Source organism: Monodon monoceros, unplaced genomic scaffold (assembly GCF_005190385.1).
Source record: "Monodon monoceros isolate NGI ecotype Baffin Bay Population unplaced genomic scaffold, NGI_Narwhal_1 Super_Scaffold_18, whole genome shotgun sequence".
Taxonomy (NCBI): Eukaryota; Metazoa; Chordata; class Mammalia; order Artiodactyla; family Monodontidae; genus Monodon; species Monodon monoceros.
This window is the reverse complement of record NW_021703774.1, coordinates 125,947,098-125,975,039: the sequence shown is the minus strand read 5'-3', so window position 1 is coordinate 125,975,039 and position 27,942 is coordinate 125,947,098. Positions and strand designations below refer to the sequence as shown.

Genomic DNA, 27,942 nt, shown 5'->3' with positions numbered 1-27,942 from the left:
TGTTCAGTTTAAATTCAGTTGTGATACAGATTATATCATAGGAATATAGTACTAAGACCAGATGGGGGCCTCTGCTCTGCCGGTTTGCTGTGTGATCTTGGAAAGTTCACTTAACCTTTTTAGTCCATAGCTTCCTCAACTGTAAACTGAGCAGTTTGAACTATACTCCAGAGAGCCAGCTCAAGATTTATTATGGGCAACTTTTCCTGCTGCCCAAATTTGTAAATTCTAGCTTTGTTAGGGGATTTTTCTTCATCTTTTTGAGAGCTACCTAAAAAAAAAGATGATATTATGCAGCAAGACCTACAGAGGTTAAATTACTCATTTATTCATTAACTTAAAAAAGTAAACATTTGTGGAATGGTTTATGGAAGAAGCATTTCAGCTGAGTCTTGAAGCAGGAAAAGGATTTGAACGTATAGGGGTATGGAGAGAGAGCTCTCCAGGAGAGAAAGGTCAATTTAAAGAAACCCCCATGGAAGGAAATGGCCAGGAACACTGAAGAGGACATTGTGTCTGGGGGAAGTGATGGAAGAGGCAGCTGAGAAATTGGATTAATATCAGATTGTAGAGAACCTCAAATTCTAGACTGAATAACTCAGGAGACCTTAAACTCTGTAAATGAAATGAAGGGCAATTCTCTTGCTTCCATGTGTCTTTGATGCATGGTAGACACCCAGTAAATACTGGTTGTTTGAATGAGAGAATTTAAAATTTTCGAGAAAGGGAATGAAATGATGATCCCCTTTAAGGGGATTTTACTTGTCCACCGTGTAACTGCTAGAAGACCTAGTTTGATTTCATTTATGTAGGCAAGGAACAAGAAGGGGGACTGAACTTGGCTGTTGGCACCCACTGTTGGGTATTGGAAGAGGGAGGAATTGAAGGTGACTGAGGTTGATTCTGGATAGCTGTGAGAGTGGTTGATATCAGATTCTAAGTCATATTTCTATCCTGTGTGCCTTTTCATCTTTCTTCTTGTAACACTTGAGTTCAGGGACCCTGTCAACTTTGTTTTCAGTACCTTGCTTGAACAGGTCCTTAATATATATTTGCTGAAGGAGTTCATGCATGGTAGCAAACCTGATTTGGTCTTTAGTTGGAGTACAGGCAGTGATGATGATGTCAGAATTACTGAGCTACTTTACCTCTAGGCAGAAATTCAAATACTTTTATGCCCATTCAAGATGGTCGTCGTTTTCATCTGAGTATTATTCCATTGTGATAAGCTCTGATAGGAAACTTAAGTTGATGTTGACTTAGTTATCTCAGTTATTAGCTAGATTCAATCAATAATAATAATAGATATGAATAATTATTATAACAATACTAATGATTATTATGCAGGGTGAATTTAAAAGCACAAAATTTCCAGATATCTATGTATATGTCTCTTTCAACTCAACTTGTCTGTATCATGTTCAAGATAGTTAAGTGCAAGACATTGTGCTAGACACTGTCTGATAGACAAAGGTGAATAAAGCAGTTTGTACCTTTAGGGGCTCAGAGGATGCAGAGTAAACTAAGCAGACTGTGTCAAGTGTCATGAAAAACCCAAAGACCGTTTTAGAAGAAAAAGTGATTATGAACAGAGGTCTCTGAGCACTCAGGCTTGGTAGAAGAGTGGTAGTTGAGGTCTTGAAGAGTAGAACTCCTGCAGACATATCTAGGGGAAAGGATGCTTCAGACCAGAAAACAGCAAGCATCATAAAGCATTGAGTGTGGTGAGGGGTGAGATATAGCTGGAATGGCAGATAAGAGATGTATGGGGTGGGCTCAGAATCCTTGGTTGCCTGGACAAATTTCCCTCTGTAAACAGTAGGTTTTAAAGCAAAGAAAGACTGTGGTTAAGGTCTGAGATTTGGGTAAATTAATTCGTTGGCAAGTGAAGGATAAACTGTGGTGAAGAGACAAGTTGTTTGTCAAGCTGGGCCACCCTAATAATCTAGGAGAAAAGTAAGGACACCTCAAGGAAGGATTGTAGCAAAACAAAAGATGTCCTGGGTGGTGATGGGTTACCTAGAATATTACCCATAGACAGGGAATATAGAATATATAGATTCTGCCAACTAGATTTTATTGGAGATCTGGGTGGGGAGGAAGATTTTAAAAGATGATTCTAAATTTTAAGTTGAACATCTCAGAGGAGAGGAATTATTAACTAACAATGAAAATAAGAGCAAAAGATATTTAAGAGGAAGGTGAATTCAGTATGAACATGCTGATTTTGAATTTAAGTCACATGTGGATCATTCTTAGGAGGTGTTTGGCAAGCAGTTGAGTTTTGGGGTTTTTAAAATTTATTTATATTGGGGTGTGTTGGGTCTTTGTTGCTGCCCTCAGGCTTTCTCTAGTTGCGGCGAGCAGGGGCTACTCTTCATTGCAGTGTGCGGGCTTCTCATTGCGGTGTCTTCTCTTGTTGCAGAGCACGGGCTCTAGGCGCATTGGCTTCAGTAGTTGTGGCTCGCGGGCTCTAGAGTGCAGGCTCAGTAGTTGTGGCGCACGGGCTTAGTTGCTCCACAGCATGTGGGATCTTCCTGGACCAGGGATCGAACCCATGTCCCCTGCATTGGCAGGCGGGTTCTTAACCACTGCCCCACCAGGGAAGCCCAGCAGCTGAGTTTTAGCCTGTAGCATCACTTTACTTTCGTCCCACAGATGTTTTCACCCCCGCCCAACTATGTTATATGCATGGCAGTTCAGGAGAGAGGGCATAGTGGAAAGGTATAGTTTTAATGCTGTGCTCATGCACACCTGAGTTTTGTATAAAATGATGTTTCTAGGCATAACAGCTGATCCACATGTGGGCAAATCCTATTTTTTCCAGCCCTATTTCAATGTGGTGCACATGAAAAAAAATGATAAAAATTGTTCAACCCTATATACATTTTATTTCTTATTATTACTGTTCTTATGAGAAACAAAGCACTGTGACTTAGCCAGGTGCTTTTGCACTAATGACTCTTGTTCTATTTTTCTTTGGGTAACACAAGGTCAAATAAAGTGACAAGCGTGGTTCTTGACCACTGAGTTTAATTTTATCGCAGGTCCTGTTCCTTCCACAGGAAGATGTGTTTTGTGCTTTTGCCCTCACAGTACTGAAAGGTGAATCTCAGTCTTTCAGGTGTTCTCCCTGCCTTATCTCACAATTTCATCTCCAGTCCACTTAAAAATTATTATCACCTGCAGGCAGGCGAAATGTTACAGATACAGTCTTTATGGATATTGGTACCAGAAGGACTTGTGTTGAGCTCAAAATTCAACAGAGATTTTGTAGAACACCTTCCATTTCAGAAGGCCTACTCAGTTACAATATCTAACTTATGTAAAAGAGTTACATATGTTTATGCTTCAGTAAAATGCTTTCTTCTGTAAACATTATTTTACTTACATTACCTTCTTCCTATGATCCTATCAGTCCAGTCGGGTACAATCCCCCTCCTCCTGCATTTTGCACATGAGGAAGTAGGCTCAGAGGGATTGTGTCAGGACTCAGGGGAGCTGGGTGTGGAGCCCAGGTTTGCTGATTCCAAATCATGTTTTCTTTTAATGGTAAATTATTTTGACCAGTGGTGAAATCGGAATGGCTTATCTGCCAATTGAAATGCTGAACTATGTATTCCTTCTTAGAATTTCACTTGAGGCTATTGTATGACCCTCTGAAGTTTCTAAATTGGCTGAATATTAAGCTCCCACGGTCTGGTTGGTTTATCTCTCAGTCTTAAAACCATGTTACTGCAGTAGTCTGTGTCACTTCCGTGTGTGTGTGTGTGTGTGTGTGATATTTATAAAGATATAAATATATCTTTAGGTGTATTGAGGAGCACCCTCATAGCAGAAAACATATGCATTTGGGTCTGCTGACAGTCCTGCTTTCTAGATTTTTCTTGTGTGACCTTCACTGAAGCAAGGACAGGAGACCTGCCACACTGCTTAGAATACTGATTTTCACCAGTGACCTTCTATGGATTTTAGGGAGCAGTGGTCTTGTGGTTTTCCTTCTTGCTTGCTCCCTATCTAGCTAGCTAGTCTCTAAAAGAAACTACCGAGTAGTCTTTGCCAGCTTTAAGAAATAGACCCTGTTATAGCAGAGGACTTCCCTTGAGGTTTTCATGTGTTTTATTGTGCAAAAATATCAGTGTTCCAAAGAAGGTCAAGATTTAAAAATCCCATGTCTGTTATCTTTCTTGGAGACTCGACTGGTCTGGTAAGATGATGGACGCAGCTATCTTCAGACTCGTAGCTTTATTAACTTTTGAATATTGGGTCAGTAATTCCTTTTGAGGACACATTAACCGTAAGTATTCCACATCTTAGTTTCATGTTCCTTCTACAGAACAGGGAGATTTGGATAGGCCTTGTCTGTCTCCTTCATGAATGTGCCTGAGAGATTGAATGAACCGGCTCATCTCCAAGGTCATCGGCTAACTGAGGTTCTCAGTGCTTTTCTTTGATGTCTGTGTCATACCACGCACAGTTGTCTGCTATTTACTAAGTACCCAGCGTATGTGCAGGAAGAAAACACACGAATTTACAAGCTCTGGTCTCCAGTCCTGGCAAGCCTCAGCCTCTTCGGTTTTCTGCATTTTGTCATTCAGCATTTGCTAAAATTTTACTCTTCACAGGCAGACTCTGGGCTAGGCTCTAGGGATAAACATGGGAAAGGATCTCTCTCTTTACATCTTCCTAGCAAGGGAGAAAGTATATAAATAAATAAGTGTAAAGTGTGTGAAGTCCTTGTTAGAGGTCAAGTGGTAAGATGGACAGGGGGCTACAGAATGGCACAAAGGGAGCCTGTGGATCCCACCCGGCCTCTGTCCACCTGCCTGTTTTCTCTTATTTTTTCAGATACCTTTCTTTCTTTCTTCTTCATGCATCGCTGTCCCAACCTGGTGACGAGGAAGTTAAAGGGTAAATGTTTAATGTGGTTGTGGATCCACTTCCAATTCCCCCAGATGTCACACCTGTGCAATTTTCCAAGCTTGTGTGAGAAGGCAGGTTAAATGGAATGTAGAAGCAAAAACCAGATTACAGCAGGGCCTCCTCCCAGTGATCTGCTTTGGGCAGGGGGGTGGGGAGGGGGGTAGTGAGAATGGTAAAAAAGAAATATGGCTGGTTTGTATGACACTTAGACTCTCACAGAGAGGGAGACACTTGATTGCTCTAAAGCCTTACCTTCCAAGGGCATTTGAAACCAGCCTTGTTTCCACTCTGGCTGGGTTGCTGAACCCTGAAGATTTAATCCTTATTACTGATAAGAACAGAAAGAATGTGACTTATCTCTCTAATCTCTGGAAGGAAAAACCATTTCTTGGAACATGATTACACATTATTTGACAGCTTTTCAGCTTGCCCATTAATTTAGGTGTTTGAATAAGTAAACTCAGTTGGGGCTGGGTGTCTGAGTATCATTTTCTTTATAAATGTGAGAGTTCCTTTTTGAAGTGATCCCATTCTTACCTCTTCCCCCACCATTCAAACAGAGTTTAAATATTTGCCAGTGTAGATGTTTGATTTTTATCTTAGCTCTTTCTTTGCTTTAACGTTATTCTCATGGGTGGTTAAGTGGAAGATAAGGGGGCTCTTGTTTAATTCTTTTCAACTGGTATTGCTCAAATATTTGGAGAGCAGACACTTCCCAGAAAGAATGAGCAGGAACCTGGTTGAATGGAGGTGAACTGAAATGTCTCCCTGTCATATCTGAGTAAACCAGGCACTGTTGGGCCGTTACTAGGATGTTTTTTGGTGTCCAGATCTCCTTTTAAAGGCTCCTGGAGCTACTGGTCGAGGGGTCTTGCCTTCTTTGCTTCCCAGAAAAAAGTGTGCTGCTCTTAGAATGGAACTTGGTAGTTCAGTGACACCAGCAGCAAGGGACTGCCTTGTGCTGGGAGCTCCACCCGAAGTCTCACAGCATTTGTTCCACACCAGCTTCTGATCCGATAATAGATTTTGCTTCCACAAGAAATGGTGTGTATGTGTGGTGTTTTGGTTTGTTTTCTTTTTAAACCTTTTGCACCTGTCTCGAGCAGTGATTAAAAACAACAGACAAGTAAAAAATATCCCCTACTCCATTAGCTGTCATCATATTGGCTTTATTTATGGACTCAACTATCACTGTAAGCCTTGCTCTTCTGAGATATCCCCAGGGATTTGCTTTCTAAATTATTACCTTTAAAATGTGCCCATGAACAATACCGCGTTTCACCAGCGCCCTTGGAACCCACACTGTGGGTGTGGTTTTTGTGTGCTATGTGATAAATTGAGCAGCTTCGCTGCAAATGTTGAGGAAAACCCAGGGTTTTAAGTGATTTGCCTGGCAAATCACCTTCCAAAGGAAATTTAAACAAAGACCAAGAAAGAGATTTCAGGAAGTAAACCCCAACTGGTGTATGTGTCTCTCTCCTTTATATCTTTTTCTTTTTAAACTGGGACTCCACTGAAAAGTTGATTTACACTGTGAATCGAGGCTGAATGAAATCCAATTGGAACTCACTTGAACACTGTTTTGATGTGAGATTCAAAGCTTCTGCAAATTTATTTTACCTTCTACATTTGCTGATCTCCTGCTTGTAAATCCTGTTGAAGGAGAATGAAAATGACTGCAGCCTGATGGGAATTAAATGTCTGAAGTTCAAAGCAGTTTGCACATCAGAGCAAACGTCAATCAAGTGAACATCTTGCAAGCCAGGCAGGGAGTGAATTTCTCCATGGGGAAGAGATCAAAGTGGGAGTCACAGTTCTGTTTTCTCCCTCGGGATGAAGTTTCGATCAGTTGTTCATGAAAGTAAATCCAGAAGGAAGTTTTTTCTTTTTTAACTTGAACGGGTAGGAAAGATGGAGTTATTTCTCTTGAAACTAATTTTCAGGCACTGGTTTTATCTTATGAAAATGAATACAGAAAGCAGTCGTAATCCACTATCTCCCCTTTTTAGAGTGAGAGTCTCCAGGAGATTTCTATAGGATTGTTCTCTTATTACTTTTTTAAAGGACAGATATAAAGATAAGTTGAATTGCCTGCTTATTTTATAGGAAGATCTATAATTTTACCAGTTCTTGACCTTTCCATAAACCTGAAGTTTTATAAATATGACTGGCAGCTAATATATTTCTCAGTGAAAAATCTCTTAGGTAACCCTTAAGAGTAACTGACATCTTTTTATAATGGATTATAAGAATGAACTTCACATTTCTCAGTCTCCAAATCAGGGTAAATAGCACGTTTCTTTTTAGAAATCATTTTTCTAAAAGGCATATGGGCATAAAAATGTGCTCCTGTCTTCGGCAAAGCCACTGTTCGTCTGGTGCCTGGAGGATGGCTAAGCGAGTTTTACTGCTGTGTTTGGAGTCCAGAAGAGAAACAAGCATTACTGAGTGTGAGTGAGTAGAAGGTGGAGAGATAATCACAGGGGTTTTGCTCACGTAATTACTTCTCCCAGCTGACTCACCAGCTCTGGACACACCATGTTCCTATATCTCTTAAGCCCCCTGTTGACACCTGCTTCCTTCCCTGCCTGCACGTCAGCAGTGTCGGCAGCCATAGAAGCAGAGTGAGGTTTATTTCTCGCATTTCATGTGAACTTGGTTTTGGAGCGGGTGCTCCCCACATGCGGGATAACTCAAGACATTGAGACCGTTGCCACTTAAAGAGCTCCATGGAGCAAGAAGCAGGAGGAAGGAGAATGATTGTCATGTCCCTGAATCCTTTCAATATCAGAATGTGGGGATTTAATAGGAATAAATTAATTTAAAACCACCAGTATTCACTATGTGGGGATTACCCAGGAAGCAAGGATTAAATCCAGTTCTTGAAACAAGGTAACAAAGTTTACTTTGCTAGTAAACTTTCAGAATCCAAAGGTCTGTGAGCCAGCTAGACAATAGGTCAAATTGCCCCTCTGGCTGAGGTTCTCCTGCAAAGTGGTTATTTAATTCTCAAACATCAGGGTTGTTCTGTGGATTCCTTCAGAAAAATAAGAGCTTCAGGTATTTTCTGTGTTATTTTTGCATCAGGTCTGATATCTGGAAGGCTGTGTTTGCACCACATCAGCTGAGGCGTCCCTGAGCCGTGTTTCAGTTTTACGCCTCGCTCACATTTACAGTAAAGCTTAAGTTGTGTCTGTTGTCTGTTATGTTATTCAGCACCTGGAATTCGTTGTCCCATGTGAGAATTTTTCAGAATTTGGTGAAATTTCCTTTCTTGGTCTTTTCTTAGTTCTATCTTATCTTTCTTGTACATAAGCCATTTGTTTAAGGTTGTCAGATTACCAGAATGCCAGGGTCTTGCTCTCAGAGGAGAAAGTTGGTACCAGGAAAAGGAGAAAATTGCTATGAGCTGGCCCCAGGTCTGCTGTATCTCTTCTCCATGCAGAGAATGGACATGCTCGCTCTTCTGTTCACGTGGAACTTCTAGCTACCACTGCTGCCCTGAAACCTCTCAGATTTTAGCGGTGAATGGGAAGGGAGCTTGAGGCTTTTCTGGAGTGAAATAATAAAAAGTGTAACCCCAAAATGGCCAATTCCAAAGCTATGCCAGTGGTAAACATTTTAAAAATCTAAGGTATCTACAATTAATAGAGAACACCTGCCTTTAATATCTTCTTCGTCTTCCTTTGCATCCTCATCTTTGTCCCTAGAGATCTTTCTCTGTAGCTATCCATTGTGAACCCTTATGCTTAGCTACTGTCATTTCCTATTAAGTAAAAAGCAAAGATTTCCCCTAAGCCCCACAAGCTTTCAGATTAATCCTTTCCTTTGAGAGAATTGAATTCTACTTCAGCTGTTAGATAATGTTGATGATGATTTATTGATTGATTTATTGAGATACAGTGTAATGTATTCATTATGAATGAGAGCTTGAATATATGTTCAAATCTTGGATCTGTTACTTCCAGCTATGAATCTTGAGCTTCTTTTTTTTTTTCTAACATCTTTATTGGAGTATAATTGCTTTACAATGGTGTGTTAGTTTCTGCTTTATAACAAAGTGAATCAGTTTTACATATACATATGTTCCCATATCTCTTCCCTCTTGCATCTCCCTCCCTCCCGCCCTCCCTATCCCACCCCTCTAGGTGGTCACAAAGCACCGAGCTATCTCCCTGTGCTATGCGGCTGCTTCCCACTAGCTATCTGTTTTACGTTTGGTAATGTATATATGTCCATGCCACTCTCTCGCTTTGTCACAGCTTACCCTTCCCCCTCCCCATATGCTCAAGTCCGTTCTCCAGTAGGTCTGTGTCTTTATTCCTGTCTTACCCCTAGGTTCTTCATGACATTTTTTTTTCTTAAATTCCATATATATGTGTTAGCGTACGGTATTTGTCTTTCTCTTTCTGACTTACTTCACTCTGTATGACATACTCTAGGTCTATCCACCTCATTACAAATAGCTCAATTTCGTTTCTTTTTATGGCTGAGTAATATTCCATTGTATATATGTGCCACATCTTCTTTATCCATTCATCCGATGATGGACACTTAGGTTGTTTCCATCTCCGGGCTATTGTAAATAGAGCTGCAATGAACATTTTGGTACATGACTCTTTTTGAATTATGGTTTTCTCAGGGTGTATGCCCAGTAGTGGGATTGCTGGGTCATATGGTAGTTCTATTTGTAGTTTTTTAAGGAACCTCCATACTGTTCTCCATAGTGGCTGTACCAATTCACATTCCCACCAGCAGTGCAAGAGTGTTCCCTTTTCTCCACACCCTCTCCAGCATTTATTGTTTCCAAATTTTTTGATGATGGCCATTCTGACTGGTGTGAGATGATATCTCATTGTAGTTTTGATTTGCATTTCTCTAATGATTAATGATGTTGAGCATTCTTTCATGTGTTTGTTGGCAATCTGTATATCTTCTTTGGAGAAATGTCTATTTAGGTCTTCTGCCCATTTTTGGATTGGGTTGTTTGTTATTGAGCTGCATGAGCTGCTTATAAATTTGAGCTTCTTAATTTAAACCGTTCTGTGCCTCAGTTTCTTGGTCTTCAAATGGAGATAATAATAATACTTCCCTTGGGCTTGTGAAGATTAGATGAGTTGATCCATGTATAACACTGGAATATTCTTGATATAATATATATATATATATATATATATACACACACACACACACAACACAGTAGCTGTTAACTGTTATCATTACTAATACATCCATTACTAGTTATTATTATTTATTAAATGTTTACTAGGTACTAGGCTCTTACAGGCTGTTTTCTGATTATGAAATAGGTACTATTTTTATCACCATATTGTAGATGAGAAAAATGGAGGCTTAGAAAATGTAAGTTCTATGCAAGAGGTAGACAGCAATATGCAATTTAAACCCAGACTCCAATCCAGGTCTGTGTACCTCTGAGGCCATGCTCCTGACCATGCTTTGCCAGGGTGGCAGTTCCTTGCTCATCATAGATGTTCAATGAATATGATTTAATAAAATATACAAAGCTTTCCAGTGACTTAGCTCTCTGCCCTTCCACGGTAGTCAGCCACCAATAAGAAAACTTATGGAGAACTATACATTCCCAGGAATGCACTAAACCTGAGAGAGAAATATAGATCCTCAAGGAACTTACAATCCATTGGCAGAACTAAGAACTTCTCAAGGTTTTAGAGAGAATTGGGAGTTCAAGTGCTACATGGTAGGGTTTAGACAATAAGGCTTCCATAACAAAATATCTTGGCATCTCCCCTCACTTCACCTTTATTTAGTATATGGGGAAGGCAAAATAAGTAAGATAATTTTCTCATTATTTGTAATAAATCTTATGTTAGAATTTTTATTGATTAGTAATTTGCTGATATAAGCAGAATCTAAAACCAACCAGTCTGTATCTGTCAGACATCAACTGCGTTGACATTATGCTAAGCCTGATTACAAAACAATATTTAAAAATTAGGGAAAAGACACACAAGCATGAATTAAGAAGCAGAGTGGCACTAGTCAGTTTAGAGGAGAGAGGGCTCCTCACAGGCTGGGGCTGACAAGAGGACTTCCTGGAAGGAAGATGAGAAGAGCTGGGGGCTTTGTAGAATGGGCACAGTGAACACCAGAGAGCATCACAGTTCGGACCCAACAGAAGAAACATCTATTGAGGGACTGGTCTGGTTAGAGCTGTAGGTTGGGAGACAGTGGGAAGAGAAGGTTGGGTAGATTATTGATGACCAGCACTATATTGTGAAACCGTTTTATGACTGACAAATGTTTACTGAGCACCTACTCTTGTTAATGTGTTACTTTCAGTTTTATTGTTATAAAAATGTTTTTGTAACAATACAGTACAAAAAGAAAAACAACCTATAAAAGAGTTCCCTGGTCTCTTTGGTCCCAGGAGCAAACTCTCATTTCACAACAGCTTGGGAAGTCTGTACGTGCTCGGTGCTGGACTTCAGCCTTCTCCAGGGGTAGGGCTGATGGCCCAGGTCCTGGCCGTGGAGCCTCCACCCAGGGAGAATGGGGCTCTCTTTGAGCTTACACTTCTTCTGGGAGAAGTTGTCAGTAACTCTCTTGAGTTTCTTGTCCCCTTTAACAAGTTCTTCCTTATTTGTCACTTAAATGAAGCAGTGTGGTGTGTGGCTCATCCTTGGACGGAGAGCTGGGTGATAAGGTCAAGTCTGTCTTAGGTTCCTGATTCGCTATGTGTTCCTTGGTGTCACTTTCCTCAACCGTGAGATAGGTAGGTCTAAAAAAAGTTTGTAATTTGTACTGCAAAGTCCAGATGTGAGTTTCAGGCATACCTAAGAATTACTCTGCTCTCCTGATTCAAATTGAAAGATCCTCTGTCCTTGGTCTCTTTGAGGCATACAGAGAAGTACCTGTGCTCACGTGGAAAGCCGTTCTACTGCCTTATTTCTAAAGAATCTGCATGACAGGATTGGAGGGCTTCTCATCCCTGGAGAGACTGTCAAAGTCCGATTCCAGGGCCCCACCCCAGACTCACTAAATCAAACTCTTCTAGGGTGGATCCCAGGAATCTGCATTCCAACATGCTTCCAGGTGATTCTGATATGGCTAGACTTTCAGTAATTAGGAACCATTTATCTGAGTCACGATCCTCACTTGTTGGACCTCTGGAGGCTTCTGAGGAAGCCCAGAATAGGGCTAAGCACTGTCACGATGGATGTTCATGGAAGATCAGTTAATATGAGTGCCTGCTTTTGACAAGAACAATGCTAAGTGTTATGTATGCACAGTGGTGAATAAAACCAACAAGACGTGGGGTGTGCTCTCAAGGGGCTCTTGTCTGTTCATATAGCCTGATCTATAAAAATCCACCCATTAAAAACATACACAGGGACTTCCCTGGTGGCGCAGTGGTTAAGAATCTGCCTGCCAGTGCAAGGGACACGGGTTCAAGCCCTGGTCCAGGAAGATCCCACATGCCACAGAGCAACTAAGCCCATGCGCCACAACTATTGAGCCTGCGCTCTGGAGCCCGCGAGCCACAACTACTGAAGCCCACACGCCTAGAGCCCGTGCTCTGCAACAAAGAGAAGCCACCGCAATGGGAAGCCCGCGCACTGCAAAGAGCAACCCCTGCTCACTGCAACTAGAGAAAGCCCGCGTGCAGCAACGAAGACCCAATGCAGCCAAAAATAAATAAATAAATTTATTTTTAAAAACATATGCAAATGGAGCCATAAATTAAAAATTATGATACTTGCTTTGAGAGAAGATGGAGACACTTGACATAGACTAGGAAGTCACCCACAATCAGAATAGACCTTTCTAGACTTGCACTGTCCAATATGGTGGCCACTATTCGGTAACTGTTTACATTTAAATTAAGATTAAACAAAATTGAAAATTTAATCTGTCTTACATTAGCCACATTTCAAATGCTGGTAGCCACACGTGGCTGCCATATTGGACAGTGCAAAAATAGCACCTTTTCATCATCTCAGAGAATTCTCTAGGACTGCCCTGGTCTAGATCAGGAGTGGTGAAACCAGTCTGGCACACCACCTATTTTTGAAAATTGAGTTTTACTGGAACACAGCCACACTTATTCTTCTGTAAATTCTCTTTGGTTGCTTTCACACCACAATGGCAGAGTTTAGTATCTGTGACAGAGACCTTGTAGGCCACAAAGCCTAAATAGTATCTGTCTTTTATTAAAAAGTATGAGATGGAATAGGTTTAACGTGGCTGTCTAGCACACGGAGGGCAAGTGAGTTCCCTGTCTAATGCTACCCTTGCTTCACAGATGTTAAATGCTAAAACAAGAGAGGGACAGTGAGGTTATGTTGCTTATGCACACCGGCAGCTGCTGATGTATTAATCTCCTCTTTTCTCTCCATCTGTGGCTTTTGAGGCAGCAATCTTCTCGTCTAGACAAACTGGAGCAGGTCCAAGGAAAAGTGAGCCCGCTGGTGAAGCAACTGTGTCCTTGGAAGCACAGTTGACAATGTTGATATAATTGTGTACTGCGTGAGAGGCTGGACTGAAGAGTCTCTTCAAATCCCTTAAAACGCCACCTCCTTTGAGATGATATGTATCGAAACAAAACTGTTGAACTTTTGCTTTGGAACCCAGCACACCCTTTGAATACCTAGCCCCTTTGCTTATGCAATCAGTTCATTTTAGTAGTTCTTATATAAGATCCAGAAAATCAATATTCATGTGAATAATCACGTGGACCTTGATTTTTAGGAGTGTTTCTCCAGGGTTATAGAGCTTGTCTACCTGCGTTAATGGAATTTCATTGATGACATTTATCATCTAACATTTTAACACAAGTTTTTAAAAATCTAACTTCAGATTGCATTTATTTGCAGGTAACTCTTAGAAACTTAATGAATCTTCTCAGTATCTGCAACCCCAAATAGCTTATTTAGAGGTTCAAGATTTTTCTCTTTCGTTACTCCTGGATTAAATTCACTTAAAAATAGCCTTAGTGACTATATATAAATGAGTCGGTACATTTTCCTATTATTTCCGTGTAGACTGTTGTTTGCCCTGGCAAATGAGTCACTGATTACTCTAGTGTTTATTGATCAGCTACTAACCAGAGCACTAGCATTGTTCTAGCTCTAGTACCAGCATTGCACTCCCACTGGAAATCAAGAAAGACCTTGGCCTCATCTATATTACAACCTGGAAGGTGCAAGCTCTGTGTCATTTATCATGAGAGGAACTGTGGTGCATTATTTACAATCTTTTTGACAGCTTTGGAAAATGTTTTATTATTTCTTTTTTTTTTTTTTGTCTTCAGATAGGAAACCTGGGGCTCAGACAAATTGCACAATTTGTGCAAGTTCACACATTTAATAGTGACAGAGCAAGGATTCAAATCTAGATCTTTCCTACTCCACAGCCATTCTTTCTCCTTCACTACTGTCTATTTTTGTTCTTGGTCATTGGTTTTCAGATAGGATAATTTAAAGAACTGTTTCACATATCACATCAGAGCTCAAGTCTGAATTTTGTCAAATCTATTTTCTGTATGATTTTATCAATAGTACCTGAATCAAGTTCATTGGGGGAAAAGTTGGCTTGAAGGATTTTTTTTTTAATCTCCTTAGAATTGATCTTGATTTCTAAAACCTTCTAGATGCAGATGTTGGTTTCACCCACACTGCTCTGAAGTGATTTTTTAAAAATACTTAAATTGCAGTTTTACTGTTTATGAGCTGACCTATTTTGTACACAGTATGAAGTATTACTTTTGTTGGTTAGTTTTCTGGATTGAATAACCACCAAATAAATACTGCTAATTCTCTTCTATTGTTTCAGATTTGATGGGAACTTTAATACCAATGTATCTAGAACAATTAGTTGTGATCGACTGTCTACTGCTGTTAATAGCCGGGCCTTCAATCCAGGACGAGACTTAAATTCAGGTCAGTAATCTCTTGGTTTTATAAAGGTGAACTATATTCTGCCACATTCAAGTTGAATAAATTTATTGCTTTAGCGATTTTCTTTAAGTTTTGAAGAAAAAATATGTACTTAAAATCAGGTATTTCTTTCTAGCAAGTTGACACTCAAAAGAAGGAAAGGGGGCTTCCCTGGTGGCACAGTGGTTGAGAGTCTGCCTGCCGATTCAGGGGACACGGGTTCGTGACCCGGTCCGGGAAGATCCCACATGCCGTGGAGCGGCTGGGCCCGTGAGCCATGGCCGCTGAGCCTGCGTGTCCGGAGCCTGTGCTCCACAACAGGAGAGGCCACACACAACAGTGAGAGGCCCGCGTACCACAAAAAAAAAAAAAAAAAAGAAGGAAAGGAAGAAGAAAATCGAGTGGATGTGTATTGAGCATTTACTACACATCTACATATGTGGAGTATGCCATGTGATTTGCTAGATTCTTTAATCCATTATCTCATTTGTTAGCAGTTTTACATTTGTTATTTTAAAGGTTACTTGAGAGACCCATTTGTCTCTGCACTTAGGAAGTGTTGAATTCATTTGTATTCCCTATCTATAATCTTTAATTTGGGAGGTGGGATTGAAGAATGGTGAAGGAGCTTTTCTACTACTGAACAGTGCCGTGATGCTATACAGTCATCCCTCAGTATCTGCAGGCACTTGGTTCCAAGGAGCCCCCAAGGATACCAAAATCTACAGATGCTCAAGTCCCTTATATAAAATGGTGAGGCATAATGATTACAGTTGGCGCTTCGTATCTGCGAGTTTCGCGTCTGTGGATATGGACAACTGACTGTATGTTGAGGTTGAACTTTCTTCCTGGTCTTGTTAGAACCCAGTCATCTGCAGTAGTAATAACTACTAAGGCACCTGTACACATGGTTATGTATAGCTTCCAAGTGACACCGTGTCTCTGCTGTCTTGCTCTGGAGTTCCAGTCTACATTTCTCACTCTGTTTGTCTTGTTATGTACACTCGTTGAGTGATGGGCCTCAGAACCTAAAGGCTTCACCTTTTAAAAGCTGAAGTGCCTTTAGAAATCACCAGCCTCAATCCTAGAATTTTACCAAGGAATAATCTGAGGCTCAGGAGGGTCCTAAGACTTCCCTCATTACTAGAGAGATAAAGGATTTAACCCTTAAACATGAAGAACTGTATTTCCCAGATTCCAGGCCTCCTGGAGACATGTAAAAGCCAAGAGAAAAGCCAGAGGGCCGGAATATTTACTTTGAGAGGCCCAACCAGTATTGGTTCAGGGGAAGAATTGTAGCCTTTGGGCGTTGTATACACAAACCAGGTAATCTATTAGGTCTGGAAAGAAAGAACTATAAGCTTTATATTGCTTAAGGATAATAAAACTATAGCTGCTATCTAAATGACCTGACCTAAAACTGCCAGGCACTTATCGCCTAGACCAATATATAATGAATTCAGTCATTTTTTAAAAAATTGGTCAGAGAATCTTGAGGCCTTCTGGAGCAGGTGGGGTTTATTTACTACTAGAAAGGAAGCTCAGTGAAAATATTTTTCATAAAAAATAACTGAAGAGGGTCTTCCCTGGTGGCGCAGTGGTTGAGAGTCCGCCTGCCGATGCAGGGGACACGGGTTCGTGCCCCGGTCCAGGAAGATCCCACATGCCGCGGAGCGGCTGGGCCTGTGAGCCAAGGCCGCTGAGCCTGCGCGTCCGGAGCCTGTGCTCCGCAATGGGAGAGGCCACAACAGTGAGAGGCCCACGTACCGCAAACAAACAAAAAAAAAACTGAAGAGAGTAGAGAAGGACCTGGAATGGGCGGAGAAAATGAATTATGGGAGATTCCAAAGCTGGAACAGGGCACAGAGCTGGAACTTGAGTCTTTTGACTGTCAGATTCAGTACTTGCCCTCTTTCCCTCAGCTGTGCCCAGCATAGGGTGTGTGAGAATAAGAGAGGAGTCGGCAAGGACTTCCAAGATATCCGACCTTATCAACGAGAAGGACAGAGTTGCCATTGATTGTGATGGGGAAGTAGAGGAAGAGCAGGTTTGTGTGGGACGCATGGAATCAACTTTTCAGTTTTAGAAAAGTTAAGTTAGTTATCTAAGTGAAAATGTCTCATAGACAGTGGGATATACAAGTCTAGAGTCCAGAGAATGGACCAGACTGGAGATTTATAAATGAGATTCATCGTGTATAGGTAGTACGTAAATCATGAGACTCAATAAGATCATAATATAGCAAGTGGCTATGAATAAAAAAGAGTAGAGGCCCAGGGACTGAGTCTTGGGACACTTGACCACTTAGAGGTCACTGACACGAGAAGGAAGCAGTCGCAAAATCTGAGATGGCAGTCAGTCTGGTGGGAGAAACAGGAGAGCCATCTCCCTGAGGCCAAATGAGGAAAGTGTTTCAAGAAGGAGGGAGAGATCAGCTGTGCTAAGATGGCCCACTAAGACCAGGGCTAAGAAAACTGACCATTGAATTTAGCAATATAGAGGTTATCAGTGAACTTGACGAGGGTTGTTTGGTGGACAGTAGAATAGAATGAAAGGCTAATACGTATTGGTTCAAGCTCTTAAGAATGCAGGAAAGGAGATGGAGACAATAAGTACGTGAACTCCAAAGGTCTGCTGAAAGGGAATCTGGAGGGCCACATGGAGTCAAGAGAATATTTTTATTTTTTTGAATAAATAAACAAATTTCTTTATTTCTTTATTTATTTTTGACTGCTTTGGGTCTTTGTTGCTGCGCGCGGGCTTCCTCTAGTTGCGGCAAGCGGGGGCTACTCTTCATTGCGGTGCGCGGGCTTCTCGCTGCGGTGGCTTCTCTTGCTGTGGAGCATGGGCTCTAGGCACACAGGCTTCAGTAGTTGTGGCACGCGGGCTCAGTAGTCGTGACTCGTGGGCTCTAGAGCGCAGGCTCAGCAGTTGTGGTGCACGTGCTTAGTTGCTCCGCGGCACATGGGATCTTCCTGGACCAGGGCTCGAACGTGTGTCCCCTGCATTGGCAGGTGGATTCTTATCCACTGCACCACCAGGGAAGCCCCAAGAGAATATTTTTAAATTGAGAGAAATTATGGCAAGGTCATGTGCCAAAGGGAAGGATCCAGTAGAGAAAAGTAAGGAGTGAAAAGAGACAATTGCTGGAGTCTTTTCCTTGATTAGGCAAGAGATGGTGGGATTCCAAGTAGAGGATGTAGAAGCACAGGGCATGCATTTTTAATGAGAGGAGGGAAGAAAGAGGGGGCATGTGGAGATGCCCATAACGACCGACGTGATGTTGGGAACTGGGGGACATGCCCTTCCTAACTGCGTTTTCTCAGAGAAGTAGGAAGCAAAGCCATCAGCTGAGAGTAGGGCCAGTGGTGGGGGTGGGACGGGGATGGGGAGGCACTGAAGACCGGGTAGTTATACTAAGAGTTCTCTTCTGTGACAGAGGCTTAGGGTAGAGCTTAGCTGCGCAAATAATTGGGAATCCTGACAATATGCTATTTTATTACAGTCTTTATTTGTCAAGGGAGAGGTGGGGAGGAAAAGGATGGTGAGGGCAGAGGTATGTAGTTAAAGATCAGATCTTGAGTTTTGCTGTTTCCAAGAGCACGTCTCAAGTCTAACGTCCTACCTGACAGGAGTTGTTCTCGGCACAGTTGACGTAGCTAGATTTACAAGCCATTTTTGGCAATATTCAGGTGTCTGAGAACTGACTTGCTTGTATTTGAAGTTTTGTGACATTCCACCAGGCAGTGGCTGCATCCCAAAGTCCACATTCTTGAGCACTCATTTGTAATACGAGAGGAGCGGGAGATGGTGGAGGGTGACCTCAGAGCTCCCCCTTTCCCGCCTCTCCAGCTCATGCCTCTTTTCAGAGCAGAATTAATGTGCTTCGTAGGCTATCACATGTCTGATATTTACGTCTGTAAGATGTCCAGCCTTAGACTGTATATAATCCATCAATGGGTCCCTAATTGATAACACAGTTTCAGATTGCCTCTCAGCCTAGCTGGAAACAGACTCGCACAAATTGTAAACCATTCTTAGCTTCATTTATCCAAAACTGGGTCATGTGTCCATCCATCCAACACACATGTGTATTCTTCGTCTTAAAACCATCCCTGCCAGATCTCTACTTTCTAAATTGACTCCTTGCCCCTGAATCCATTCAAATAACTAACGTTTGACAGTGCATGTGTTACATGATGGTGCTGGTCATGTTTTGCTCAGGGTCTTTCCTGCTTTTATCTCTAATTTCTCACTTTCTTTCTCTCTCTCTCTCTCTCTCTCTTTTAAAATTCCTGCTGAGCTATTTTCTTGTGCGTAGCCTGATCCCTAAAGAGAGTTTATTTGAAGAATCCAAGGAAAGTTGCCTCTTGCTCTCTTGAGTCACACAGTTGAGGTGAGAGTGGAAGTGGGAGTTAGTCTTCCTCGCCAGAAGAAAAGGTGTCTGGACTTCCTTTATTGTATTTGATTTAAGAGCATTTGAAGTTGCAAACTTCGATCTTGGTCACATTGCCGTCTTCATTGAGAAACAGGATTCACGGGGTGAAAGAGGCATTTATAAGTCACGTTACAGCAGGAAATGCTGCAGGAGGTACAGGTGGGCACTGGCGGCTATGGACCATGCTGTTAATTTCAGTGGCTTCATTGCTTCCTTCTGTGAACGACAAAGATTGGCTCTGTGCTATAGGTTTTTCACTTTTCTTTAAAATAGCTTGAAAATTATCTATTAAAAATGCTAATACCGGGCTTCCCCGGTGGCGCGGTGGTTGGGCGTCCGCGTGCCGATGCAGGGGACGTGGGTTCGTGCCCCGGTCCGGGAGGATCCCACATGCCGCGGAGCGGCTGGGCCCGTGAGCCATGGCCACTGAGCCTGCGCGTCCGGAGTCTGTGCTCCGCAACGGGAGAGGCCACGACAGTGAGAGGCCCGCGTACCGCAAAAGAAAAAAAAAAAAAAATGCTAATACCAATGCAGTGTAAAGCTGTGTTCTATCTATAATAAAAGAATAAAAATCAAAAAAGCCCAGGAATTTCTAGGGTTTTTTTTAATGCCTAATTACTCCAGATTCATGATTGTATTAGTATTATAAAAGATTGGTAATTATTTTTGTAACATCTAAAAAACTATTCAGTCACTGAGAAATCTAGATTCTTGAGGTTATATGGTTCCGTTTACATTCATGTATGTGGGTGTACGTATGTATATACACAAAATTAAGTACACAGAGGGCCCTTTTCTTCACCTTTCTTCCCCTTCAAGCTCTATTCCTATATTGCAAGCTACTTTAAAGTCTCATCTTATAGTTTCTCACAAAAACCCTACTACACTGATTTCAGAAGATTATTAGCCACATATACTCATTATGGAAAGAGTATATATATACTCTTTCCATAATACCTATGATCATAATGGATACAGCCTGGTTTTTTGTTGCTTGTTTTTTTACTTAGCAAATGTATTCTGATTTTAAATGATTTTACTTAGCAAATCATTCTTCTGTGTCTATGTAAATAAATATACATCTCTATCATTGTAGCAGTGTGTAATTGTGTAACATTGTTGAATCAACCAATCTATTCCAGTTCAACATTTAGACTGTCCCAGGTTTTCACTATATCATTGCTCCCTGGAGGATCTCAAGGGACCCCTCCACAGTTTCACTTGACCGCTATATAACATTTGGCATGTAAGCTTCTTTTTTGAAACTCTGTAATCCTTAGTTCCTATAAAATTGTCCTGTGCCATTTATCCCCGGACTTCTCTGTCCAGGCCTTTTCATCCTTCTTCTTGAGCTCCTTTTCCCTAAAGTGGATGTCCCCACGTGTCCTCTCTTCACCACCTCCCTCTGCTCACTGAGTGTTATCTCCCTGAATGTCCTCGATTTATGCAGTACTCCCACTTCTACCACATGCTACTCAATTCTAAATCTCTGTCTCCAGCCCTGGCCTGTTTCTGAGTTCATTTATTGAGGAACCAACTTCAGGGGACACCTCTCTCCATGATTATCCTGTAGCTACCTCAAAATTTAAAACAGTCAAACAAACAAGAACACTTTCCTCTAAACTTACTCCCCAATCTGGGTACCCCTCTCCTGGTTACACTGGAAATTCTTCCTTGCCTCTTTCTACCCAGTACTTCAGGCTTTAACAGTTTTGACCACATGAGAGTGTGAGAGAATGAATATTTGCCGAGTATTTACTATGTACAAGACACCTGGCTAGGCATTTACCTGTGTGTCCCTCTTCCTTCTCATCACATCCAGTGGTGATGTAGGTCTCGTTATCCTTTTTTTTAAAAAAATATTTATTTATTTATTTGCTTGTGCCGGGTCTTAGTTGTGGCAGGTGGCCTCCTTAGTTGAGGCTCAGGGGCTCCTTAGTTGAGGCTCAAGGGCTCCTTAGTGTGGCATGCGAACTCTTAGTTGCAGCATGCATGTGGGATCTAGTTCCCTGACCATGTATCAAACCCGGCCCCACTGCATTGGGAGGGTGGAGTCTTAACCACTGCGCCACCAGAGAAGTCCCTAGTTACCCTTTTCATTGAAGGAAAACTTAGCTTAGATTCCATAGTTCAAAGGTGTGTCTTGAATCCCCTTTGTTTTCTCCACTCCAACACCATAAACTTAAATCTTCATTGCCTTTCTAGAAGATGAATTAATGTAGAAACCACCTCCCAAAAGTTTTCCCTTCTCCTCTTCTTTCTCATTTTCAATATATCCTACACACTGTAGGTATTCTGAAAATATCTGCTCTGTAACTCCATTTCTCAAAAACCTCTGATAGTTTACCTCTAAGATGAAGGTGGAAGCCTTTAAAATTCATCTTCTGCTCCTCTTCCTTAAGCCCTCTGAGCTGTATCCTCAGGGAATCCCTTTCATTGCTTCAAATCTCCAGGTTCTGTTACTCCTCCGTACTTTGCTCTTGTTCGGTAAGAATTCCTTGTCTGCTGTAGCAGGTTGGGTTTACCAGGAGGCAGACTCTGAGATGGAGGTTGGCAGTCTGCGGGGAAAGGGAAGGAAGCAGGATTGAGCAGTAGGGGAAGATGGGCTGAGATCCAGCCTCAGTGGGGTCCTCAGCAGCCCCCAGGGGAGCTTAGAGGCTGGGGTGACCCTTCAGAGTTGTGTTGGCCCAGTTACAACCCTTCATTACTTTATTCTATAGTACATTCTTATTATAGAATTTTAATTTTTTTTATATTGAACATCTGTTTGATGCTCTATTTCTTTTCATTAATTTTTTTGTATGCCAGGTGCTCAATCCAGTGCTTTACCCATAGCAGGTACACAGTAAATGCTTATTAAATGAATAAATGAATGAATAGAACTAGGATTTCCTTTGTACTTTTGTTGTCTCATCTTTGTAATGGAATAACCGAGACATTTGGAAGGACCTTAGTGAAGAGAAGAATGTAGTCGTGATGTGCTATAAGTCAGGCCTGGCCTTCTTAGCTTGACAGCAGATCAGCACATACAAATGTCTCAGGTATAGAGACAGACTATCCAGATGAATAGTATTGTTTACATGAAACTAACTATGGTGATTTCAAACACGCAATGCGCACAAGAAAATCAGTCCATTGTTCCTGGGTACCTCATACACTACTACATAGTTTTGTCTTAGTCTTGCCATGGATACCAAGGAAAAATGTCTACTCAATATTATAGATGAGAAACAAGCCTAACTACCTAAACTAGATAGGATCTATTAACCGACCTACCTAAAGTCAAACAACAAATTGTTGGTATCGATGTGACTAAACATACATGTCCTGACTCCTTGTCCGATGTGCTCCTTACAGCAGACTGCTTAAGATGAAGGCGTTTCTCCCCATTGCTGTATTCTGCCTAATAACACTTCAGTCTCTTCTGACCAAACCTATCACCTTCTCTCTTCCCACCCAAACCTCCTCCCCAGCCCGTGTTCCATATGTTAGTTAGCAGCAGCTTCATTTTGTTCCTCACCAAAGCTTGAGACCAGAACCAACCCTGACTCTATCTCTCTCTCTCTCATAACAAGCTTCTCTCAGGGGACAGCTTTACCATAGTTACTGTGGCACACACCAGGGTAATTAAGACAGAATTTCTCCCCTCAGAGAGCTCACAACCTTGTCCTATGTGTGTTGAGGGCACTAGGAATGAGGAGAAAAATCAACAGACAAATGGTCGTGATGCAGTGCTAAATGCTGTCATGATAAAGGTAAGCCTGGGGCACTTGACCCAAATCGTGAGGTTGAGTTGAGTCTTAGAAGACAGTAGGAATTAGGTGACGTGCTTGTGGCAAACACATTTCCCATTTCAGAATCTGTGGAACGTGCCGACCACTGTGGAGGAGGGAATATAATAAGTAACGGAAAATGAAGGTAGCACTAAGCCAGATTTTAATGGGCCTTGTATATCAGTCTGAGGAGTTTGCTTTGGGTTTGGTTTGGTTTTTGTTTTGATTTGTTTCTTAGCTTGAAGTCAAGCAGCTGACAGACTTTAAGCAGGGCAGGCAAGAGAGCTTTGTGAAGAACGGATAGAAGAGTAGTTAGCCTGGGAAAAGAGAAAACTGGAAGTAGACTAGGTCGTCCAAAAGTGGGAGGGGTCGTGGAGAGGGGCCATGGCCTAAGCAAGCATGGCCTCATCCAAGATGAGTGGTTAATGGGATGGCAAGAAGCAGAGAGTCCGTGGAGACCACTGTCCACGGCAGAGAAAGTTGAAAGGTCACTGATTGATTGGTAGAGAAAAGGTGAAAGGTTGATTGGCAGAGAAAAGGTGAAAGGTCACTGATAACTTAGGAAGGGGTAGGATTTAGGGATGGTTCTGCAGATAATAGTTTTTTAAGTTAGAGCAACTTGAAAATATTTATATGCCGAAGACACAGAGAGAGAGAGAGAGTCAGTCTAAGAAGCAAGTGGAGCTAAGGAAACAGACAGGACAATGGAGTTTAACATCTTGGTTGAGTTGTCTCAAACCTGGCTGATCATCAGGGTCACCTGAAGTGCTTTGTCAAAAATGCCTATTCTTGGGGCTTCCCTGGTGGCGCAGTGGTTGGGAGTCCGCCTGCCGATGCAGGGGACACGGGTTCATGCCCCGGTCCGGGAGGATCCCATATGCCGCAGAGCGGCTGGGCCCGTGAGCCATGGCCGCTGAGCCTGCGTGTCCGGAGCCTGTGCTCCGCAATGGGAGAGGCCACAGCAGTAAGAGGCCCGCGTACCACACACACACACAAATGCCTATTCTTTGGCCCCCAACCCAGACCTAGTGAATCAGAATGTTGGCTGGGTAAAGCTTGGGAGCCTGTAGGCTTCAAAAGCTGATTGTGGTGATCAGCCAGGTTTGAGAACTCCATCTCTGCTAATTTTCTTGTATTCTTTCCATGAGTGTTTGGAAACTACCTTGACCTTTGGATCCTCTGGGAATGGTCTCTGAGAAAGGAAGAGGGTAGAGCAGTGGATCCTGTGCTGATTTTGGATTGCCCCAGAAATTTGTTCTGGATTATCTGAGCCCATGACCAAGCTGCCTCAACAGAATCAAGGACAGAATGGACTGGTTATTTTACATTATGTAATTAGCTTAGAATGGACATGATGAACTGTGAGCTTGGAACAGAATCAGAGATTTGTGGATGTCCTCTCCTTAGTATTAGACTAAAGTAAATACAATGAGAAGGCTGAGTCAGCTGCCATTAACCTAACTTCGGCAGTGGGCTTTAGTGGAAGAATCAGAGGACTGTGTGGCCTGGATCCTATTCCAGGCCCAAAGCTTAAGTAATTCCTCCCTTTGAGCCAGAATATCCTTAGCTATAAAATGATAATAACAGTATCGCTTTGGTAAACCTCCACATTCTGGCTCTTGCTAGCTGTTAAATACTTGGGAAAATTAACCTCTATATGCCTTGGTTTCCTGAATAATAAATAAAACCCACCTCATAGAGCTGTTGTAAGAATTAACTGAGATAATATAAATAAAAGACCTTGCAAAGTGCCTGGTACGTGGTCAAACACTCAATATGCTTGCCCCTTCTGGAACAGCATACACAGTATCCATGAAATATGGCCCCTCCAGAATACGTGGTAAAACGATACTCAGGATGTGAGCAAGGAGTAGGAATTGGAAAGGTGTGATAGGGTATAATGCCAGAAATTTTGTTTGGAGTCCTCAGGATGTTAATTTATTTTACTTCCCTCCAAAAGGATTGCAATTGTACCGAGTATTACTGAAAGGCGCTGTGTAATTTCTGGTCTGTTAGGAAAGTATGTGTGTTTTTGTGTGTCTGCACCTCTGTGTGCTTAGGACAGCTCCTGTATTTTACATATGGCAAGCTGTGGGAAGTAGATAGCTCTGTGTGCTTTGCTGAGCGGTGTTGGGCTGGGCATCGGGAAGCCCAAAGTTCCTCGAAGTGGGATCACAGGCTTTCTGTTACAGGGCATTTTCCCTTTGTCCCTACTTCCTCTGCATAATGCTATTGGGAAAGTCACAGCCCAAATACAGGCGGTTCATAATCCAGCTCTTTCTCATTGGCCTGGTGGGTTAAGTATTAAAGAAGGCAGGCAAGGAGTTTGGGGACGTGGTTGGTTTTGTTTTGACTGGAGAGGCCAATGACATAAGAACTAGTCAGATGTAGATGATAAAATTGGAAGGAAAATATTTGGGGACTGTGGAATCTGGGACCCATATGTTAGAATTATCCACAGACAGTTCAGTACACTGTGTGCAGGCGGATCTTGAGACCCAATAGACAGGAATGCCTAGAAAGAGGAAAGGCACGGTTTTTCAGCTGCTTATCTGATGACAGTTTGTCAAAAGAAAAAATAAGCCAATGGGTATGGCAAAATTCTTGGTCTTCACTTATAATTAGCATAAGACATGTAAGTGAGAAATAGTCAGTTGTTGAAGGGGATGGAGAGTTTTGCCTTTAAAGAAACAGGAGCCATCACAGGGAGCTCCACATCCTTTAAAGGCCAATATTAAGTTTTCTCCATCATTCTCATTTAAATGTTTCTTGGTACTGTTTGTTTGGACATTTTGCAAAGTATTGAATCACTATTAATAATCTCATAGTACTGACCTACAGCTTCTAAGCAAATAGGAAGTGAGAATGCTCTTCCTTTTTTCTTTCATAAACTTGATAAAAGCTCTTTCTCTCTAGCTGTAAATCCATGTACTTCCTTCCTATTGACCTTCATTCTTTGCCCTCTTACCACTTTTCTCTGGGTTTCTACAGGCTCTTTGGAAATAACTTGTCCAAATCTATTACTTTACAGATGTGGCGATTGTGAAATCACATGCCTTGGCCAACATCATCATTCACTGATTCACTCAGCAAATACTGACTGAGTGCTTCCTAAAAACTGGACTTGTGCCAGGGCCAGGGAATGTGATGAACAAAATTGACTTGGCCCCTGCCCTCCTGGGACTGACAGCTCCTCTGCATGAGAGACACAAAACAAATAGCGGCAGAAATAAATACACCGAACTTACCAATTTTTGCCATCTATGGCAAAAATTTCCTATGAAGGAAAATACTGAATGCTCTAAGGGAGGATAATAATGGAGGGTGGTCAGGGAAGGTCTCTCTGAGAAGGTGAAGAGTTATTCCATTGCAAAAAGATTGACATATTTACAGAACTAAAAAGAAATAGCTCTCGACGTACAACGTAGTGAGTTGAAAAGGGGAAAGGTGAGCCTGGGGAGTAGGAAGGCACCAGATGGTACAGGGCCTGATGGGGTTGGATTTAATACTAGACATGATTATGTGGGAAACCTTTGAACAGTTTTAAGCAAATCAGTGGTGGGATTTGATTTCCGTTTTAGAAAGATGCCTTTGGATACTGGATAGAAAGTTAGACTGGAGGTCAGAGAGCTTGCCAGTCAGAGATGGCATTTTAACCCATGGCTGCTTATTCCCAGTCCGTCTGATTTACCAGGGTATCCCTTCTAGTTCCTAAGAGCCAACCTAAATTAAGTAAAGAGTGCAAAGTAGCACTGGGCCCGTGTCCAAATGGCTTTCTTATGCCTGCTCAGTTTGACAGTGAAAGAAAAAGGCACATCAGGCTCACATCTCTAACCAGTTGAGCACCTACAAAATAATTAAGAGGTGTCAGCGCTATCGTTTCTCTCTCAAATAAAAACTCCCTTTATTATCTAAAATACACTATTGAGGGCTTCCCTGGTGGCGCAGTGGTTGGGAGTCCGCCCCGGTCCGGGAAGATCCCACATGCCGCGGAGCGGCTGGGCCCGTGAGCCATGGCCGCTGAGCCTGCGCGTCCAGAGCCTGTGCTCCGCAACGGGAGAGGCCACAACAGTGAGAGGCCCGCGTACCGCAAATCACGCACAGTTCTGAGTGCTGTAATTACCGTCAACTCTACCTTCCAAGCTGTAGCTTGTGTCTCTGCCATTTTCCAGGTAGACCAGCCTGTGGGGTTGATGGTAAAGCCCATGACATTGGACTCCCAGCTGGTGTGTGCCAGTTTTAGCAGTTCAGCAGTTTGTTTTTCCTCACAAGATTAAATGCTCACTTTAGCCTTATGTCTTATTTCAATTTTGAAATCATTCCTTAAGGAGTCAAGTGTCTCCTTAATTGTATTTATTTACACTGTATATTTCAAACTGATTATTCTGATTGAGAACCATCAACCTGTTTATATATTTATTCTTCCTCTTAAGAAGTACTCAGTGCGTTTTTTATCTATTCAGTGCCAATTCATTCAGCATGTATCTATGAACGTGTAGAAACACTACAGTGTTCTGGAAAGAGCCAGGACTTTGGAGGCAGACACCTAGGTCAAATCATGACTCTGCCCTTATGACTCTGGGCAAGTTAGTTCTTTATCTGTAAAATGGGTATAATAGCAAACTCATAGAGTCTTTATAAAACATCAGACTGTGTATAAAACTAGTTTGTGGGGCTTCCCTCGTGGCGCAGTGGTTGAGAGTCTGCCTGCCGATGCAGGGGACACGGGTTCGTGCCCCGGTCCGGGAAGATCCCACATGCCGCGGAGCGGCTGGGTCCGTGAGCCATGGCCACTGAGCCTGCGCATCCAGAACCTGTGCTCCACAACGGGAGAGGCCACAGCAGTGAGAGGCCTGCGTACCACAAAAAAAAAAAAAAAAAAAAAAAAAAC

General features: G+C 42.2%; 1 protein-coding gene across 2 annotated transcripts in view; it reads left to right on the top strand.

Moving 5' to 3' along the window:
* CACHD1 (cache domain containing 1) overlaps positions 1-27,942 on the top strand; it is a 217,427-nt gene that overhangs the window by 122,822 nt on the left and 66,663 nt on the right. For both annotated transcript variants that reach the window (XM_029229043.1, XM_029229041.1), the window contains exon 4: positions 14,737-14,843. In XM_029229043.1, the coding sequence (XP_029084876.1) occupies positions 14,737-14,843 (107 nt within the window). The remainder of the gene's footprint in view (positions 1-14,736; positions 14,844-27,942) is intronic.